Consider the following 19,911-nt stretch of genomic DNA (forward strand, 5'->3'; position numbering starts at 1 on the left):
AGGTAAGAAAAGTTTGAACGTTTTATTTGCTTTTCTTAAGCCATCTCTATAAACCTACAGTAAAAAGTAGTCCGTTTTATCCAGTGTAGGTAAGAAAAGTTTAAACGTTTTATCTGCTTTTCTTAAGCCATCTCTACAAACCTCCAGTAAAAAGTAGTCCGTTTTATCCAGTGTAGGTAAGAAAAGTTTAAACGTTTTATCTGCTTTTCTTAAGCCATCTCTATAAACCTCCAGTCAAAAGCGATGTTGCCGTTCATTCTTCGGAAATTGCTCTTTTTTAATCTGAAACATAAAGATTTAAAAATAAACCCAAAATCGTAAATAAATATATTGAAGCCATTCTTGTATTAAAAATATTTTATTTCAATATCATTTCGAATGTTGCAACGAGACTGTTTACAACCAACCCGTTAAGGATGCGCAAAAACAGAACCATGTGCTACAGTTATGTTTGGTGTTAGTCGGTTATTCCTGTTGACAGTAATAAAAGACCATTTCTTTAGCATTTCTTTGAATTGTTAATCAATTCTAAATATTTAGAGGATCAGTACGAAAACAATGTTAAATTTATATCATTGTACACTCTTTTTTTTACGCTTTTATGAAATAGAAAATTATATATACAAACTTATTTGAAATGTTAAGTTTCGTAGTTTTGGGACATTTCGTAAAATCATTTGTCAAAATTTAAATCTGTCATAATTTGCTTTAAAGTATTATAAAGCATAAGAAAATTGTATTTTTTAAACATTCTGAACAGTCTAGCTCATTAAGTACTTATTAATACTGATATAATTGTGATCTTACACATTTATCGCATTCTGCATAAAACATTTATACCTTATTCATAAATATAAATCCAGTTGTTGACTTATAATCTTTGTTGTAATAAAATATACTTTCATTCCTTGTTTATTACCTAGTGTTTCTTCCTCTGTGCTTTCATACTTTTTTTTTTTGCCCTCCCGCGCGCGGTAAATTTGAAGACTTAAAATGCTAAAAACCGGATTTTGATACCCCTGATTGACACAGCACAGATAATCCATTGTACAGCTTTGCGCTTAATAACAAACAGGGCCCGGCATGGCCAGGTGGTTAGGGCGCTCGACTCGCATAATGAGGGTTGCGGGTTCGAATCCCCCTCCCACTAAACATGCTCGCCCTTTCAGCCGTGGGGGCGTTATAATGTGACGGTCAATCCCACTATTCGTTGGTAAAAGAGTAGCCCAAGAGTTGGCGGTGGGTGGTGATGGCTAGTTGCCTTCCCTCTAGTCTTACACTGCTAAATTAGGGACGGCTAGCGCAGATAGCCCTCGTGTAGCTTTGCGCGAAATTCAAAAACAAAAACAAAAAAACGAATAACAAACAAGCAAACAAATTCATAGTTTTCATAGGCATTTCGTTGCTTTTCTGTCTGCTATTTCTGCTGGCTAGTCAATTATAACTGGACAACTTGGACTTTTCTCCCTCAGTCTCTCTTTTTTTTTTTTGCCCTCTTATCTAGTTGTGCCTCTCGTTGCTGACAAATCTAGTAATGTTGTTGTGTTTGTTTATTTGTGTTTCAAATATTTTTTTTTACGTATTGCAAATGTTTCTCAACAAATCTAAACGATATGAGTGTTTGATTTATGACGAGCTTCTTTGTGCAGTCGGAGGGGGGCGTCACAGGTTGGCCCTCTGTTAGAGCTCTGGATTTCGAAACTGCTAAAAGCCAGGTTCGAATCCGTGCGATCCCGCTAAATATTCTCCGCACTTTAAGCTGTGGGTTCGTAAATATGTCAGTCAATCCCTTAGCATGGGTGGTAGGGTGCTGTTGATCTGGCTGCCTTCGCTCTGATCAGCAATTTAAAATTAGAGACGGTAGCCTTAACAGCTTTCGAAATACGAAATACTTAGTGAAGTCGATTTGTTTCATTGCCAAGATATTTCATTCAATAAAAGTTTCTTCTTGTTCTCAAGCGGTACAGTAAAGCCATCGTTATTTATTTAAAATTTGTACCCCAAACACATTTCAATCGCAAAAGAATTACTTATAATTTGATCTGTAGCTTGACCAAAAAATACGTTTACTTTGATAAAGTACATTTGTTCGAATTAATTTTATGTAAGCGACTATAATCTTACTAAAGTAATTAGCTTTAATTAAATATGATAATATCCATGGCCCAGTTCGGAAAAATCAGTGTGTCGTGGATCAAGAAACGTTCCCATTTGTGTACAAGTATTTTATTCTGGTCCAGTTTATGTATGCGCCGCGTAAAGTTAAAACGTTACATAAATATTCTAGGTCTACTTTCGTCCTTCAGTGTTCGATTTTAATATTGTTGTGTATTTGATTCCCATTGTTATCATAACACGATCCGTATTCAACATTCAATCTGTTCATCATGTACATAACATGCTTGGAGTATTTACGTAAATATTAGTTCTTTCTTACTTCTGATAACCTCGGTTGACGTTTCTTCTTGTTTGAACTACTGCACTACACCCAAGTCTGTTGTATAGCCTTAATTTAAAAAAAAATTAGTGGAACATTTTTTCTCCCCTTTTTCTTTAAGGCTATCCAATGACCACGTGAGGGCGTGTTTTCAATCTTCTGCACTTTTTTTTTATAAAAAGATTCGCTGATATTCCATCAAAAAGAAAAAAAACCTCTCCATATTTTTGGTGAACGAGACTTCATGAAAATATTCTGTTTGTGAATTTCTTTCACTGGAGGACCTGCGGTTGTCATAACAGTGATGAAAGTTTTAAATAAGTCTGAAGTTATGCAGAGATATGTTCCGATATGCAGACTTCTCTAGGTCGTATGTCATGGCATCACGAACTTTATTATACGTCAGTTTTGTTGCTGTATTTTGCAATTTCTTTTCCATCTTTCAATGATATATTATGAACTTTTGTTTATTGTTGTGTTTTTACTATTTCATTATGAGTTTTCACTGTTTGTTAAGCAAAAAGCTACACAATGGGCGATCTGTGATGTGCCCACAACGCGTATCGAAACCCGGTTTTCAGCATTATAAGACCTCTGACTTACCGCTGAGCCACGGGGGGGGGGGAGGCGTTTGTTTTCATTACGGTCTTATTTGGTTTCCGAATCCTAAATTTCGGATATCACTTTTGCGAGCTCCATTTTAAGATTTTCTCTGCTTCTTCGTCAAAATTGGCCCGGCATGGCCAGGTGGTTAGGGCACTCAACTAGCAATCTGAGAGTCCCGAGTTCGAATCCACGTCCCACCAAACATGCTCGCCCTTTCAGCCGTGGGGGCGTTATAATGTGACGGTCAATCCCACTATTCGTTGGTAAAATAGTAGCCCAAGAGTTGGCGGTGGGTGGTGATGACTAGCTGCCTTCCCTCTAGTCTTACACTGCTAAATTAGGGACGGCTAGTGCAGATAGCCCTCGTATAGCTTTGCTCGGAATTCAAAACAAATAAACAATCTTCGTCAAACTGTAAGGTTTTAATTCCATTTCTAAAACTCATTTCTTTTCCTTTTTTTAAGAGGGGGGGGGGGGGTTTGAGATTGTATTTAAATAGATGGTAAATTTTCCAGTTCCTATAAGTTTCATTTTTCAGCTATTATAATTGTTCTGCGAACATTTTTTAGTTTGTTTAAAACTATTTTAAAATAAATGATAAATTTTCCAGCTCCTATAAATATCATTTTTCAACTTTTAAGAATTTGTTCTGCAAACATTTTCTTCTCTTGAAAACTTCGTTACAAATATCGTCACTTGTGCAATTTTCCACCCTAATAATCGTAACAACGTATTTTGATTTTTTTATTCAGCAATTGATGACTTCAAAATAAAATTGTACACAATCATCCAACAATGAAAGAAATTTTTATATTTCTTCTGAACACCATAGGCCGGGAATGACCCGGTAGTTAGCGTTTCCGGACCTTGAATTCGGAAGTTAACAGTTCGCGTCCCGTTGCCACAAAATCTAGCACAGCATTCTAGGTCCGTGGATGCTCTATAATAGTGACGGTCAAATCCTACTCTCCTCCCCCCCCCCAGTGGCACGGCGGTATGTCTGAGGACTTACAACGCTAGAAACCGGGTTTCGATACCCGTGGTGGACAGAGCACAGATAACCCTTGTGTAGCTTTGTGCATAATTAGAAACAAATAAATCCCACTGGCCCCCCAGTGGCACAGCAGCATGTCTGAGCACTTACAACGCTAGAAACCGGGTTTCAATACCCGTGGTGGACAGAGCACAGATAGCCCTTGTGTAGCTTTGTGCATAATTACAAAACAAAAACAAATCCCACTGTTTGGAAAGGCAAAAGGAGCTCAAGAATCAGTGCTGGGTGTTGTTGGTTAACTGCCTCCCATTCGATGTTTTGTTTTTAACAAATTTGTATATTTGAAAATTATATCGAATTCTGGTTTATTTAACAAAATGACTTAGAAAATTGCTAATATTTGAAAGGTTTAGATCTATATTTTTGTTGGTCGCATTACAAATTTTGTATTATTATCATATTTAAAAGCTTAAGTATTTTTCAGATATTCGAAAACAGCAGTGAGAGGAACTAGAGTATTTATATTTGAAAATCAAAGACTTAAATAGTCACAAGCATTAAAGTGCTTTATTAAAAAAAATTGAATAGTCACTTATTCAAGTAAAAATAAATAATGACAGTAAACTAACTGCTCAAAATAAATAAATAATATAGTGTCAAAAATTCCATACCCTAATTTTATTCTGTAGTGACATAAATGAAAATTTATAAAAATTACAATTAACCAGCTTAATCCAGTTCACACCGAAACGGTTGTTGTTGAAGCAGTTTGGTATTATGAATAGCGTCTCGACCTCTCTTATATCTGTCGTGTCCCAACCACAATAATATTGAGCGAAAGGCCGAGTGGATACTTAACATGGTAGTTATGGTGTGGTTTACCAATTACATTATTAACTCAGAAGTTCTTGTGAATGCAACGAAAAACTTATTTTAACAAATTAAGAATTTAAACAGTCACGCACATCAGTTTTTTATTTACTAGAATTAAAAATTTCAACAATAACGTGATTAAGTATTATAGACTAGTTAATACCAGTATGTAATTGGGAGTTTATTCTGGAGCATGGAGCATTCTTGTTAAATAAAAAATAACATTCACTACTGATACTAAATATTTTTTTCCGTAAAGTAACATTCACTACTGATACTAAATATTTTTCTAGTAACATTCACTATTGATACTAAATTATTTTTTCAGTAAAGTAACATTCACTACTGATACTAAATTATTTTTTCCGTAAAGTAACATTCACTACTGACACTAATTATTTTTTTTCCGTAAAGTAACATTCACTGGTAATCTTTGTTGCATTCTGAATTTTTATTAATTTGTGAATAAGCTAACGACAACGTCGTTTTCTATAACACAGGCCTGCAATGGTTTTATTGTCTTGAAATATTTACCTGTTATACTGTAATTCCTGTACGCTGAATCCGAAAATGATATTCATTCATAACGCAACACATAAAAGAAAGACCACAACACGTAGTTTTAAGATTAAAAGACGTAGATTTCACACACACACACACAAATTAGGATGAATGAGGATGCATATTTGTTTGACATCAATGTTCTTCCCTTTTCTTCACCCCAGTGGCACAGTGGAATGTCTGCGGACTTACAACGCTAGTACCCGAGTTTCGATACCTGTGGTGGGAAGAGATATGATAGCCCATTGTGCAGCTTTGTGCTTAATTACAAACAAACAAACTTCTTCAGTTTGTTTCTGTTTTTGTTAACAAACATAATAATAAAAAATGTTCATTTTGGTAAACAAAATAATAATTTGATCTAAGTAAGAGTTTTTTTCCTTCCCGATTTGTAAAAAAATCTTTACGTGATAGAAAAAATTAATATTTTCCAAAACAACTTTTATGACGTTTAACTTTGCAGGCCTGTGTTATTATTATTGTTCTGTAAAATAATGAAAATTAATCAGCTTCTTTTACCTGATTGTACATTGTAATCTTGTCATCATTAAAGATATTCCTAGAGTGAGCTGAATATTTCAGTATCATATCTACAGATGATTCAGCATGAATCACGTAAAACCAAGATTTTGTGTCATTAACCGTTCTATTGCCATTAATATGAACGCCCGATCAACTGAACTACAGTATTGTTAGAAATTGAACGGATAGATGGCAGAATGCGAGATGATCGCAAGTTGAAGATGTCCGTTTCAAACAAATGAAGCTCAGTTTCCTATAAGAGAAAAATTGGAATACTGAAATCAAGGTAATGGCTCCGGTTTTCCTTTAAAAAAATTGGGAAATACCCGCCTCCTCCACCTCCTGTGGTAAGTGAGTCTGTATACGTTACAGAACAATTTCCCCATGAATGTAAAGACTTAACATGTACGTATTGTTGGCATAATGCCAAATCCTATTCTATATTTGTTTATAAGGATAATTTTTACGAATTATATCTGCTGGGGTATTCTATATTTGTTCACAAGGATAATTTTTACATGCTATATCTTCTGGGGTATTCGATATTTTTTAATAGAATAATTTTTACATGCTATATCTGTTGGGGTATTCTATATTTGTTTACAAGGAAATTTTTTACATGCTATATCTGTTGGGGTATTCTATATTTTTTAATCAGATATAGCATGTAAAAATTATCCTTTTGGGGTATTCTATATTTGTTTACAAGGATAATTTTTACATGCTATATCTGTTGGGGTATTCTATATTTGTTTACCAGATATAGCATGTAAAAATTATCCTTCTGGAGTTTGCGAGAGAAATAGTTATGCATGCTCACTTACATCACGTTTAGCTGGAGCAGCTTACCTGCAGGTTGCACTCCAGTTAGGTAAAAATTCGTATTTCTTCTGTTCAGTTTACACTATCCGTTGGTGAGTTTCTACAACACTTCGCAGCTTTCGCTACGTTTTCTAAGAATGTCGGCTTGTTTTTAAAGTTAACTGATTCTGCACGTGATGAATTAAGAACAAAATCTATCGAAACGAGAATAGGGAATACTTGGAAATGCGGATGTTGACACGGAAATGTTATAGGTCAAAAGTCACACATTTCTTTTTTTGTGTGGATATCCACAACCCTAATCGCAGTAAGGCCAGGTTGTCTCTGGTATTATGTCTCTAAAGTCTTTTAAATTTGTAAGATCAGCATATATTAGACTTAACTTTTTTCGCTAAGATTTGTTAAAAAATAGAAGTCTTTTTTTTTTCGGGCACCGTTTAGAATGAAATTTGTTATATGTATTGGTTTCAGGTTTCATAGACGTCCCCTAAATTAAATTGGGCTCGAACATCACTCCCACCCCCCAATATTTTGCTTCAAAATTGTTTATTTATTCTTTCTTCTCTGCAATCAACTAAGTTTGCCAGCCGAAAGGAAAGGAGACTACAATTCTTTGACAAATTCTAAACATTACGGTGCTAGTACCTTTTTATGTACCTGTACATAATGTGTACGTGCTGGTTATTATCTGAACTATTCTTATTACTAATGTGGCATACGATTTTGCGCCTTTGGTTTCCACGTTTTCGTAATAGAGATCACGTTAATTACTTAATTTTACTGGTTAGAACTACACGTGCTTGATATTCAGCCGCATATCTGACCTGTACGTTGTCTGAATATGCTTCTTCAGATTAAAGTAGGTCCACTTGTTTAAAAAAAAAATCTCAGCGTTTGGTTTATCACATACTGATGTTAGTACTCCTCTACCGTGTCGTAAAAAGCATATTTTTTATAGTTTGACAAACTGTTTTAGGTTTTTATATACCTTTAATATCGAAAATGCAAGAGTTGGTATATACTTTGAATGAAATCCTTGCATTGTTAATTTATCATCTATACTTTTGTCTTATCAAAAAGTTAGTAGAAGTATCGCTTTCTTGTGATTAAAAGTGCTAGCGGAAAAATGACATACCTCGTTGCACAACACTCGTTTACAGTTTAATCGCGATAAAAAGAGTTCTTTGTTTCAAGACACACGTTAAAGGGAAATATAGTGACGCTGAGTGTGAAAGAAACAGTTATTGGTTGTGCTGGAAAGCCAAAATAAACACACGTTTGACATTCTTGTTATGTCAGTTATAAACTTGTTGTTTTTCTTTCTTTCAATCTAAATCTTTAGCACTCTTGACGGTTTGGTGTGAGGACTTGGGAAGGCTTTTACTCCTTCGTCACCAGAGAAACAGAAGCGGTGAAAGAGGAGGTTTTAAAGACCTGTCGCTGGACTATCAACACACACTGAAGTCGCTTCCTCCTGTTAAACAAAGGTAAGTTTCCACGAATCCATGAAAAAATTTTTCCTTGATTCAGTTTTTGATCACAATCAGTGGTGTAACAGCAGTAAAAGGAAAAGAAATGTGTAAAATAACATTTTTAGAGACGAAGATATTGCGTCAAACAATGGGAATAGTAAAACTGAACATAACTATTTATTGAGGTTAATAAGTATGCGGTTCTTAAGCCTACTTAATAACACACGTACACAACAGAGAAATATAGGAATACAGTTCCGTACCGATGTTTGATGGCGCCCTGTGCAACATAATTTAGGTGCCCCCCACAATCCAATCCATTAGTTCGCTTTGTTAGTCAATCGGAAAATCGGCGCCCCCCTTCGAGTTGGTGCCCTGTGCGAACGCACCGCTCGCACTACCCGCGATGTGGCCCTGGAGAAATGCTTAATGCATCTAACTAAAATACGTTCCTAACAGAAATTAAAACTTCCTTGAATTTTCTGGCATTTGCTCGTCGTTATCCGAATGGTAATGATTATTCATAGATATAAAATTCTACTTAGCAAGGGCGTAGCCAGCACTACAGAGTTTGTGTGTGTGAAAGAGAGGAGGGAGAAAGATCTATTTTCAAAAAGATATGGACCTTTTCTTCTACATAAATAATTTAAGTAATTTACATGAAAGTCAAGTATTTATTGAAAAAAGAATCAAATCAGAAGATAGTGACCTTTTAGACTTTTTTTTGGGGGGTGGTCGTTTAACCCCCGACGCCTCCCCAGACTACGCCCCTGCTATTCAGTACCAACAATAGAAGCATTGTGTTGTATCACGTATATTTCTTCTTCTTTCCTCTAATCCTTCCAGGTTCTTCGCTTCCATGTTGAATATGATTTTGATCCTTTACGGTGCAGATTTCTTCACTACACACGTGTATTAGTGTCTAACTGTTAGAAGGTTAGCTAGAGTTACTAGTGTAAAATTGTCCTACTGTCAGTATCCATTTCCTTGTTGACATATTCCTTGATATACAGAGAGGGGCGTGTAACTGCATGTAATTTGTTTAGTTGTAATAATGTCATGGACGTTTAAGTGGAATTTTTTAATTTCCACCGGTAGGACAAATTGTGAAAGGTTCTGTTTGGCATCACACGCAGATCCCTTTCTGTAAAGACGTGTAATTACTTTTCCAAGCTCTTAGTGTAAGTGTTTGTATTTAGAATTATTAAATCTTGTCATGATGAAACCCTCGCGCTTAATGATGTCACGAACGTATGTGTTCGTGTGCATTTGAACCGAGAAAGTCGTTATCAAAAACTTGTTTGCATTGAGATGGCTGACTTATTAACAATTAATGAATTCGAAGTTTCTTCAGATTTTTAACACCAATTATTTAACTAGTAATTAGAAACTATCTAACCATTTTTTTTTGTCTTTTTCGTTATCAATACAATACTGTGCAAATATTTTACCGTGTATATATTCTTCCAAATTGAAATTGTTTCAGTAATTAGCTCTTTAGACACATTTGATGTACGCAACTAAGAAAATAAAACAAACTGGTGTAACTGTAATTTATAAAACTGAAGATATAATATCGTCATAAACAACTCATTTCTAGAACTTCGGCAAATAGCACACAGTGATGTATCGAAAGAGAAAAAATTATAATATTTGATCTGGTTTCTTTTCGTAGCGCTAGAAGGCGCTTCTTGACCCCTTTTCTATAATACTTGGTAATTTTTCGTCACCTCTGTGAGCAACATAAACAAACATCGTCCTAGATAAAGTTTGGTTACTCAATTGTTAAGAAAGAGTCTATTCTGTAGAAAATGTTGTATCTAACATTAGATCATATTTAAACTGACTTGACATTGAAAATAACACATAAAAAAAATGTCCATCAACACTGCAAAAATTCAAAACACAACATGTACGAACACGTTGGTTTATTGTTAGATACGTCTCTTTGCGATTCTAAGAACTTATGACTGAAAGCACAGAAAATCGTGTTATATCAGCCACACTACAACTGCGATCTATAATAATATAAGAGCCTGACTGTCTATCTGTGTGACCGCCATAACTCCAAGAGGAAAGAACCTGGAGACCTGAAACTTTGCACGCATACTAAGGGGATTCTGAGGGACATTTTTTTTTTGCCCTATAGCTCATTAAGCCAAATAATTCTGCTTCCTGAAGGTCTATAGAAAAGTATCATTTTTTTTTTCCAGTTATCACTTACTGAATAAACAATATGTGGAGGTTTTCTGCCAAATACTTTTTTTCAGCACGCCCCCCCCCCCCAGTGGCACAGCAGTATGTCTACGGACTTACAACGCTAGAAACCGGGTTTCGATACCCATTGTGTAGTTTTGTGCTTAATTACAAATAAACAAATAAATAAATTTTTTCAACACAAACACAAGAAGAAAAAATACAAATCTGAAAATTAAAAAAAAAGTTGAATTGAACTAAGTTGGGAAAAAAATATGAATCGGAAAATATTGGAGAATGAAAATAATTCAAGTAAACGCACAGGAAATAAACAAATCGAATCTGAGAAGCTAAATGAAAATTATATGCTTTTAAAAAAGAGTTGAATCGAGCTAATTTCGGGAAATGGCAACAGACAAATCAGTAAAAGAATTGACGCATTGAGGGTAGCTATAGAAGTAATCAAGATAATGAAGACGCTTGACTGGTACATTGAGACCTCTGTGAATCATGAGGGGACCTTAGAATCCCGCAGCAAAGCGTGGGTATTTTATGCTAGTATCCAATATAAAAAGAGTTACAGATAATTGCAGAAATAGCTGTCACGCATGCGTAACTGGAGAGAATCAACATAAGATTCCAAAATAGTCTCAAAATCTTTTATGGAAGAACAAAATTTATAATAAGAGATGGAAAGAAACAATATCTAATTATTGTTGATTTGTTTTTGTTTGTTTGGTTTTACAGGTGTCATTAATTTTTTATTGAATAGTCATAACGCCAAACAAGACATATTCTGAAATTTAATGCAAACTCTTCGATATGTGATTTTGGTTGCTCACTGTTGGTGGAATTTATATTTTTAACGCATTTATATTTCAGCTGAAATATAAATTGCTCTATCAGATGCAAATAATTTACGAATTCATCCTTTGAAGACGATATTGTGACCTTGAATTTTGAAAGAAATCAATCAGATCGCCACCTTCAGGTTAGTCATAAGATGAGGAGGACTCTGTCATAGAGGTCGCAGTTGGAACAAAATTTATAGTAGTTAAAAACAGATAAAAGACAACAACGCTCACACGGTTTCCTTGTTGTTGTTGTGATTATTTTCCCTTTGTTACTAATGCACAAAATCAGTTTCCTTTTTCGAACTAAAAATACGATTTCCTCACGGCTGTTAACATTAATCGAGTGAAACAAGCTTAATGTGTAAGGCTTATTTTCGTTAGCTGAAACATATTATTAAAGTAATAGAGACAAAACGCTAAGATCTGTGTTCGCTCGTGCATCACGTGACAACAAAACTAAAGTTCAAGCACTTTTATTTAAAAGTTTCTTATGAAATAAAGGAATTCAATCTTATTTAATATAAAACTCCGAATTATAACGTACGCGCTAATTCTAATTTCATTGGAATACATTGATAGTAAAGTTGTTTAATTAAATTTTGAATGTAACTCATTAAAACTTCCTGACTTGCGCAGAAAGGAGTTTAAAGAATGCGTCGAAGTGAAAACGGTTAAATACATAATATAAATCAAAATCACAATGACGTGGCTTTCAATCCAGATCCTTTCCATAGATGTATTGCCAAGATGTAGTTTTCGATTCTCCGCCGTCGACAGATAGCACGTAAGCCATTGCGTAGTTTTGCGCTGAAACTAAAGTTTAGTAAACAAGTTTAAATCTGCTACACCTACGTTGTGTCACAAGCGTTTCACACCAGATTAAATATAGTACAGTAATGATGTGCCTCAAGTGCTTAACACCAATTCATATCTATAAGAAAAATACAATGAGTTTGGTGCTTTTAACACCCTTAGAAATATGTTAATTGTCCAGAGTTGTGATTATAAATTCGCACAAAGCTACACAAAGGGCTATCTGTGCTCTGCCCACCACGGATATCGAAACCCGGTTTCTAGCAGTATAACTTCGCAGACATGCCACTGGGAGGCTGAAGCAAAGGAACTGACAATGTTTATCTAAATAGAACAGTAATTCCACCTAACAGCAATCACATTAAACTATAAAATTGACTTACGTATGTTTTAATTATATTTAAAGAATCAAATTATGTTAAATTCAATTATCTAACGATACCATGTATAAAGTACATAGTGATAATAAAGAAAAGCCCATACTGAAAAGATTGGATTTTAAAAAGTACCTCAGTTAAAGGAACTAATTTCATCATGGGCGCATTGAGAATCATGTTTTTTTGTTTGTTTGTTTTTTCTTGTGGGGGGTGGGCTGAGCATTATAGAGGGCGTTTTAACATATAAAGCTTACCCCTTAATGAAACTACTTGACTCTTGCACTCGCATTTCTAATGGTCGTTGCCATGTCCTTAAAATGTCGTGGCTATTCAGGTAGGTACTCTCACAGTCAGAAATCTGCTGATGCAATATCTGACCAGATGGTGGGCGTTCGTTTTCATTTCTGATTGGTTTCTGACCAAAGTAAAACTACTATTTTTTTTTTACTAGCACAACTGGACAACAGTCGCATGGTCCTGTACGCTGACCTGTATTTTTTTTATTTTTTTTTTGTAAATCGCCAATCTTGTATTGTTGAAAAAGACTAGAAATAAAAGCGATTTTGGTGTGCAATATAATATCGTTTTGAAACGTCCTACATCCAAACTTTCCTGGGTAAAAGCTAATGATTATTAATGTGCTTGGATTATTAATGTGATATGGATTGGTACTTTTTTAAGATGTAATACTTTAAGTATAAGGTTTCCTTTATAATCATATCGTATTTTCAATTAATGTAATGTAAAAGCAAGTAATTTAAACATCACTGAAATTAGCAATGCACAAAATTATCACACGCATGCAATTCACACAATTATACGGAATTCATACGTGTTTAAAATCAGATAGTGTGTTCTTGTAAAATATAGTTAATAAAAATGGATTGTGTATTTTGGACACTTATCTAAATTTATACCCGTGTTAAAGTACAAAGTTTTGTTTTCTTGTTTCTTTCTTTGATTTAGAGCAAAGCCACATTGGGCTTTCTGCTGTTTCCACCGCGAGGAATCGAGCCCTGAATTTTAGCGATGTAAGTCCGAAAACTTATCGCTGTCTCACCGGGAGTCTAAGTACAAACATATAAAAAAATTGATTATCAGTTATGATATTTGCTGAACATAATGATATTTGCTAAAGACGATTTATGAATGCTAATCAAAATACGTGTACTCCCTGTGATAACTCTGTCTGTAGCATTATTTACTCTTTTGCGTATTTCGGCAGAAAGTGACATTTAGGGAATCACTTGTCCACGATTGCCACAAAAACACGCTTCTCACTTTGGAGCCGTAGGTGTACTATAAGGGTAACATTAAAATCCCATTATTCCACTAATGATTAGTGGTGTTCACTATCTAGCTACTTTCCCGCTAGCTTATCAGTTCAAAATTGTAGCTTTGCGCGATAATTATAAAACAAACCGCCGTGTATGCTCTTGGGTTCGATTCCCCGCAGTTTTTGCACTAAAAACAAACATATCTGAACAGGTCTGTATGGTTTTCCAGTATAACTGACAGTGTAGAAGATGTTCATTGATTCTGAACAGGTCTGTATGGTTCGCCAGTATTAATGACAGTGTCGAAGATGTAAATGGATTCTGAACAGGTTTGTATGGTTCGCCAATATAACTGACAGTGTCGAAGATGTAAATGAATTTTGAACAGGTTTGTATGGTTCGCCAATATAACTGACAGTGTCGAAGATGTAAATGGATTCTGAACAGGTTTGTATGGTTCGCCAATATAACTGACAGTGTCGAAGATGTAAATGGATTCTGAACAGGTTTGTATGATTCGCCAATATAACTGACAGTGCCGAAGATGTAAATGAATTTTGAACTGGTCTGTATGTTTCAGTGGTATAACTTACAGTGTCGAAGATGTACATGGAATCTGAACAGACAATGTCGAAGGTGTTCATGGATTTGAACAGGCCTGTATGTTTCGGCAGTATAACCGACAGTGTCGAAGATGTATACATGGATTCTGAATAGGTCTGTATGTTTCGACAGTATATCTTAGATGGCAAGTATTTGAAGAAAGCTTGTCAGTTACTTTCTCAGTGTATAAACACCTCTAAGTCCATAATTAACTCATTTTTTGAAGTCCAGAGCAGAGGCATAGGGTTCCAGGACAGGCCTTACAATAAAAGTTCATAGTTTTAAACCTTGTTTTACAACCAGCTTTAGATATTATCTTTAGAACTACCGATAGGATCCACATAGACTTCGTAGATTTTTTAAATGCATTTTTCTAAATTATTTAATCCACAAACTGCTTGTAGTTCCATAACTTTGTCGGTTAGAGTCCCTAATAACAAGTAAACCGTACACACACAAAAATGTAACAAACGAAAAAAAAAAAAAAAAGTTACAAATATTTCTCTTAATCACGTTGGCTGCTGACATTTTGCCCTGAGTATTTTACGTAGAAAATTAGTGTCTTTCCCAATTTTTTGGTCAGTTCTTTACACTGAGTCAGTGCTCGAATTGTAGCTTCTCAACAAGAAAAATCCCATGAATATAATACAAGAAGTGTACGACATATTGGTAATCTTATATATATATATATCTCCCGTAAATTTCATTAAACCAAGCTTACCGGCAAGTGGTGGGGATATTATTTGGTACAGAGAGAATCAGAATGACTGTAGCTACATGCACGTGTCTATTTGGAAATCTCACTCTTGAAAAGTTCCCACGCGCATTACTTTGTTAACAATGTATACGACTTTTCTATGTTTGTTGGTAATGGGAACACCATTCCCATCCAATTCGAGCACTGCAACGTTTATTTCTCAATACGACGCGATATGTGGAAACCCACTCGTAGTAAATGGTATAAAAAGAAAAAAGTCGTTAATTTTAGGGTTAATCACTTTTATGTAACATTTTGCGAAATTGATAATTATCACAAATGAGCGTTAAAGCTAAAATGTGTCCTTTATTTTGTTTTGTGTGGTTATCGTTTAACAGATTATGCCCCTCTTCAAGTTTCTCTGAGCTGCCAGCTTAGAATAACAGTATGTCGTTGGTCTGAAGACTATCTCGAGGTTCCAACTTGATGTGAATAAGATGAATGGAAATATAGGATATTTTGTTGGTTATGTGTTGGTAATATATGATATACACACGTAGTATTCTTAAATGCACTGGTGTACCTTGCAGATAAAAAAATAATAATAATATTAGATAACCGGGAAATGGCAAGAAATGTATCGTAGAAATAAAACTGAAATTTTGACTTGACTGAGTTGAAGAAAAGGAACTGGATCCCATTATGAACAAAGTAGAATCGATCTTTATTTATCAGATACAATAATTCATAATAGACGAGAGCACAAAATGTTAGACAATGCTTCTAGATAAGAGAAAGATGTTTCTGAATTCTTGATCTATTCTAAGGATAGTCTGTTCTCGACTGAGAGATTGTAACTTTTTAAAGACAAACAAATAACTTCATCCTTGTCTAAGCGTTGTCATGTGAAAATCTTCTAGATATTACATTTAAGTAGCGTAAAATGTCCGCACTCCACTTCAGGGTTCATGGACCCCCCTTATGATTTACAGAACATGTACCGATCGTGCTCCACCAGTATCCTCAATTCTATAGCTACCTCAAGGGAGGGGGGTCCGTATCCCCCCAAAAACACTTTAGGACATCCGTCCAAGGTATCTGACTACGTGTGCCACACTTGGTCCTACTTGCTTATATGTAGAGGGATGAACACAGTTAGAAACATGGTCCTAAAAAGGTCAGGAACACATCTGATGCAAGATTCGGGTTCAAAGACCCTGAAACCTATTCCTATACCCTCATTATGCCTGGGTGACCTTCTGGGGAAGCTACAACATATAGATAAGGACACACCAGGGGCCATCCCGAGACCATCTGTCGAGCTTCCTCCTGCTAGCTTCAAAACTGTGAGAGGAAGGAGTTCATGGACAAACGGAAAAACACACGAAGAGGATTAATATAGTAAAATATACCCGCAACTTGCAACTGGCTTTCACACTATGTACATCCTACAATGACATTTTACTTGACATCTCGGAAAGCAAGAGCTGCAGTGATCTTTCATCTTAAAAATGTTTTCAGACTCCTGGTGATCATTTCCAGTTGTACAAATCGTCGGTGTTCTAAAGACTACATCTACTGACATCAGCAATCGTCCACAATTGTACAAATTGTCGATATTCTAAAGACTACATCTACTGACATCAGCAGTCGTCCCCAATTGTACAAATTGTCGATGTTCTGAAGACTACATCTACTGACATCAGCGATTGTCTCCAATTGTACAAATTGTCGATGTTCTGAAGACTACATCTACTGACATCAGCAATCGTCCCCAGTTGTACAAATTGTCGATGTTGTAAAGACTATGTCTCCTGACATTAGCGATCATCTCCAGTTGTACAAATTGTCGATGTTCTGAAGACTATATTTACTGACATCAGCTGTTCTAACTGTATAATCAAGCAACTATTACATGATGTCCTAGAGACATCTCACTATCAAACACTGCTCAATAACTTGGAAATTAAGTGATTTTCATCGGTGGCTCTGTTGATTAAAACTGTCACACTGCTCTTACCCTGACGTTTCATCATCAGAGTTCTCTTTCACAGCCAAATAAGTACTTCCAGCATCTTCCTCCACATGAACGGAATTCAACTCGTTCGTACATGCCACATGAATGATGCAGCTCATAGTTTGATAGATTGAGTTGTCAAAGAACAAATCTAACCAAAGCTGAATTGCTTCCATGGCACAGGCACATACCAACTCACATCCAATCTTTTATTTCTTTACTACTTTATTATGGCATCTCTTCTGTTATATGGCGCCATTTACTAGCTACTGACATGCAGTTTCATGCACATCAGCTAATACAGACCTCAACCACTCCAAATGTTACTGCAGACACTGTGACTTCTCTGCTGTAGGGGGAATACTATACATCCTGGCCACAGGAAGCTGTAGTTCGCTGCCCAATATTAGTATGCTTGGTGGTCAACCTGTTAAATTTTGCCTTGTTGCACGATAGGATACCATAACATATTGTAAGTATTCATCCCAGTCAGTTTGGTTGAAATTAACAGTCTTTACCATCACCTGATTGATAATTTGTATTATTTGTTTTGCCAAGCCATCAGACTGGAGATAATATAGCGAATTGCACATCCAACACTTTGAATAACTCGCAAAATAGCTGACTGTTTTAAATTAACCCTTAGGCTTGTGATTCAAATCTTGCTGCCGTTGTCCTACCAACATGTTAGTAATGGACTGTGCTAAGGTATAAACCAAAGGACAAGCCTCAGCCCAGTTGAAGTAATCAGTAGTGACCAAGCTATTCTCTACAGCAATAGAGAACGAAGAACGCTACTAGAGTTTGCCAATTTTTCCTGTGGAGAGCACACACACACGTTACAGGATCTGCGCTATCACTTACTGTCTTAACGCGAATGTTGCCAGAAAAACTGTTTTCATGTTTCAGCCCGTGTTCGTGTAACACCCTGGCGGCTTTCAGTCCTTGCATTATGAAAAGCTTGAGGTATCTACTGTTTAAGAGCTCTGAGTATAATCAAGCTGCACCATAGACTGAAAACCACGTCTTGGTGTTTGATAACTGTAGTACAGTATAACTTCCTGTACATATGTCAGTCCTAATTATGCAGTGGTCATGCTCTCACCTTGCTACATGGTAAGTAGCACCGAATTTAGATCTGAATCATTAAGTTTCTTTTCACAGGGATCCTGAAGTATCATTTGTGCTATATACAAATCAGTCGAATCATCACATTACGTATAAATTTGCATCAGTGTTGCTACAATGGCTTACACTCTCACAAGGTGTTCGGTTACCATTTACCAAGATAATCAGTTGATATTTCCATGTTGTAGACCCAGCCAATAATTTTCAACGAAGGTGTACTCTTGCAATATTGTGATACAATGTGCAACGGTTTCTTCTGGATTTTCAAAGTTCACAAGTCATTTAAATGACGAATGAATACTTTTCTACTATATAGTTGTGGTAACGTTTGACAATTAGCACAAATTGTAATAGTTTTTGCTTTGTCGTGTAGTATCTTTGTTCAGCAGCAATCATAATACACAGTTGTGTATGATACTGCAACGGTAAGTTGCTGTAGCTCTAAACGACTGAAGGGTTATCCATAACCTACTGTCCAGTTAGTGAACTTTGTTCACGAGCAGCACCTCCAATCTCCTTTGGTTAGTCACGGGTGACAATGACGAGTGTTTGAGTTAAGCTGTCTAAGCGTTCTGTAGACACCTTCAACACACAGATCACCAAGTCGATTCTAGACCTCCAGCACACAAATCACCAAGTCGATCCTAAATTACTTATGTCTTCTGTGATTCCAGGGTAACGTTCAGAAATGGTACCTAATCAGCTGCTCTGGATGTCTCCTGTGCTACCCAACCCTAAGTTTGTGGCAGTCTCGAGTTTGTAGATATGGCCTTTGTAGCATCAGCAAAAAGCCTGTGTCCAGGTGAAGACTTCTCCCAGAGTTAGCTACCTTCTCAGTTCGCAGCTCCCCCTCCCTCCCCGAGGTCCAACTTCTCCAAAAGGGTACACTCATCAAAATTCAAATAACTCTGCAAAATCAAATCCAGTGGTCACATCACAATAATTTAAAATTGTTACCTTACTGTGCGGTACACTGATTAACCTTACAGGAGGATCGGCAAGAAATGTGTATCGCGGAACTAAAACTGAAAAATCGACTCAAGTGAATTATAATATACAGGCTGGATACAATGATGAACAAAGTAAGTTCAATCTTTATTGATCCAACAAAATAACGAATCAAAATAGACGAGTGCACGAAACGTCGGACAGCGCTTCTAAGTAACCGAAAGGATTGTATGAATTATCAATCTATTCTGAAGATAATCTGGTCTAGACTGAGAAAGTATAACAGTAACATCATTCCTCTCGGAATGCTCGTGCTACCTATGTCAATGGTGATTCTATAATTATAAGGAGGGAGAGTTTAACCCCCAAGCATTTCAAAACTTAAAAACAGCTATGCCACCAGATAAATCTGATGCAAAATCCGAAACTAATTCTACGCCAAGAACATCTGTGAGAACTATTTAAAAATATCTAAGTGTGTGTAACTTGCACACACACAATAAGATCAGTCCCACACAAAGCGAACTTCTTGGTTGTTAAATTTTGGAAATGAAGTTAGAAAAACAAAACGACCTTTGCTCTCCAGATAACAATAAAAAATAAATATTTCAACCAATGTTTTGCCATTGCTACTTCATTAGGACTAGCAAAACAACAAAATTTATTTGTCAAGTCTATATGTTTGTTTGTTTTTGAGTTTCGCGCAAAGCTACA

The 19,911-nt window shown here is 35.8% G+C and overlaps 1 protein-coding gene across 1 annotated transcript in view; it reads left to right on the forward strand.

Moving 5' to 3' along the window:
- LOC106466138 (zinc finger MIZ domain-containing protein 1-like) overlaps positions 1–19,911 on the forward strand; it is a gene marked incomplete at its 3' end in the record, with an annotated part of 200,929 nt that overhangs the window by 105,565 nt on the left and 75,453 nt on the right. Inside the window, exon 5 of the mRNA XM_013926382.2 lies at positions 8,158–8,302. Within this exon, the coding sequence (XP_013781836.2) occupies positions 8,158–8,302 (145 nt within the window). The remainder of the gene's footprint in view (positions 1–8,157; positions 8,303–19,911) is intronic.

The sequence above is a fragment of the Limulus polyphemus genome, unplaced genomic scaffold, assembly GCF_000517525.1.
Source record: "Limulus polyphemus unplaced genomic scaffold, Limulus_polyphemus-2.1.2 Scaffold72, whole genome shotgun sequence".
Classification (NCBI taxonomy): domain Eukaryota; kingdom Metazoa; phylum Arthropoda; class Merostomata; order Xiphosura; family Limulidae; genus Limulus; species Limulus polyphemus.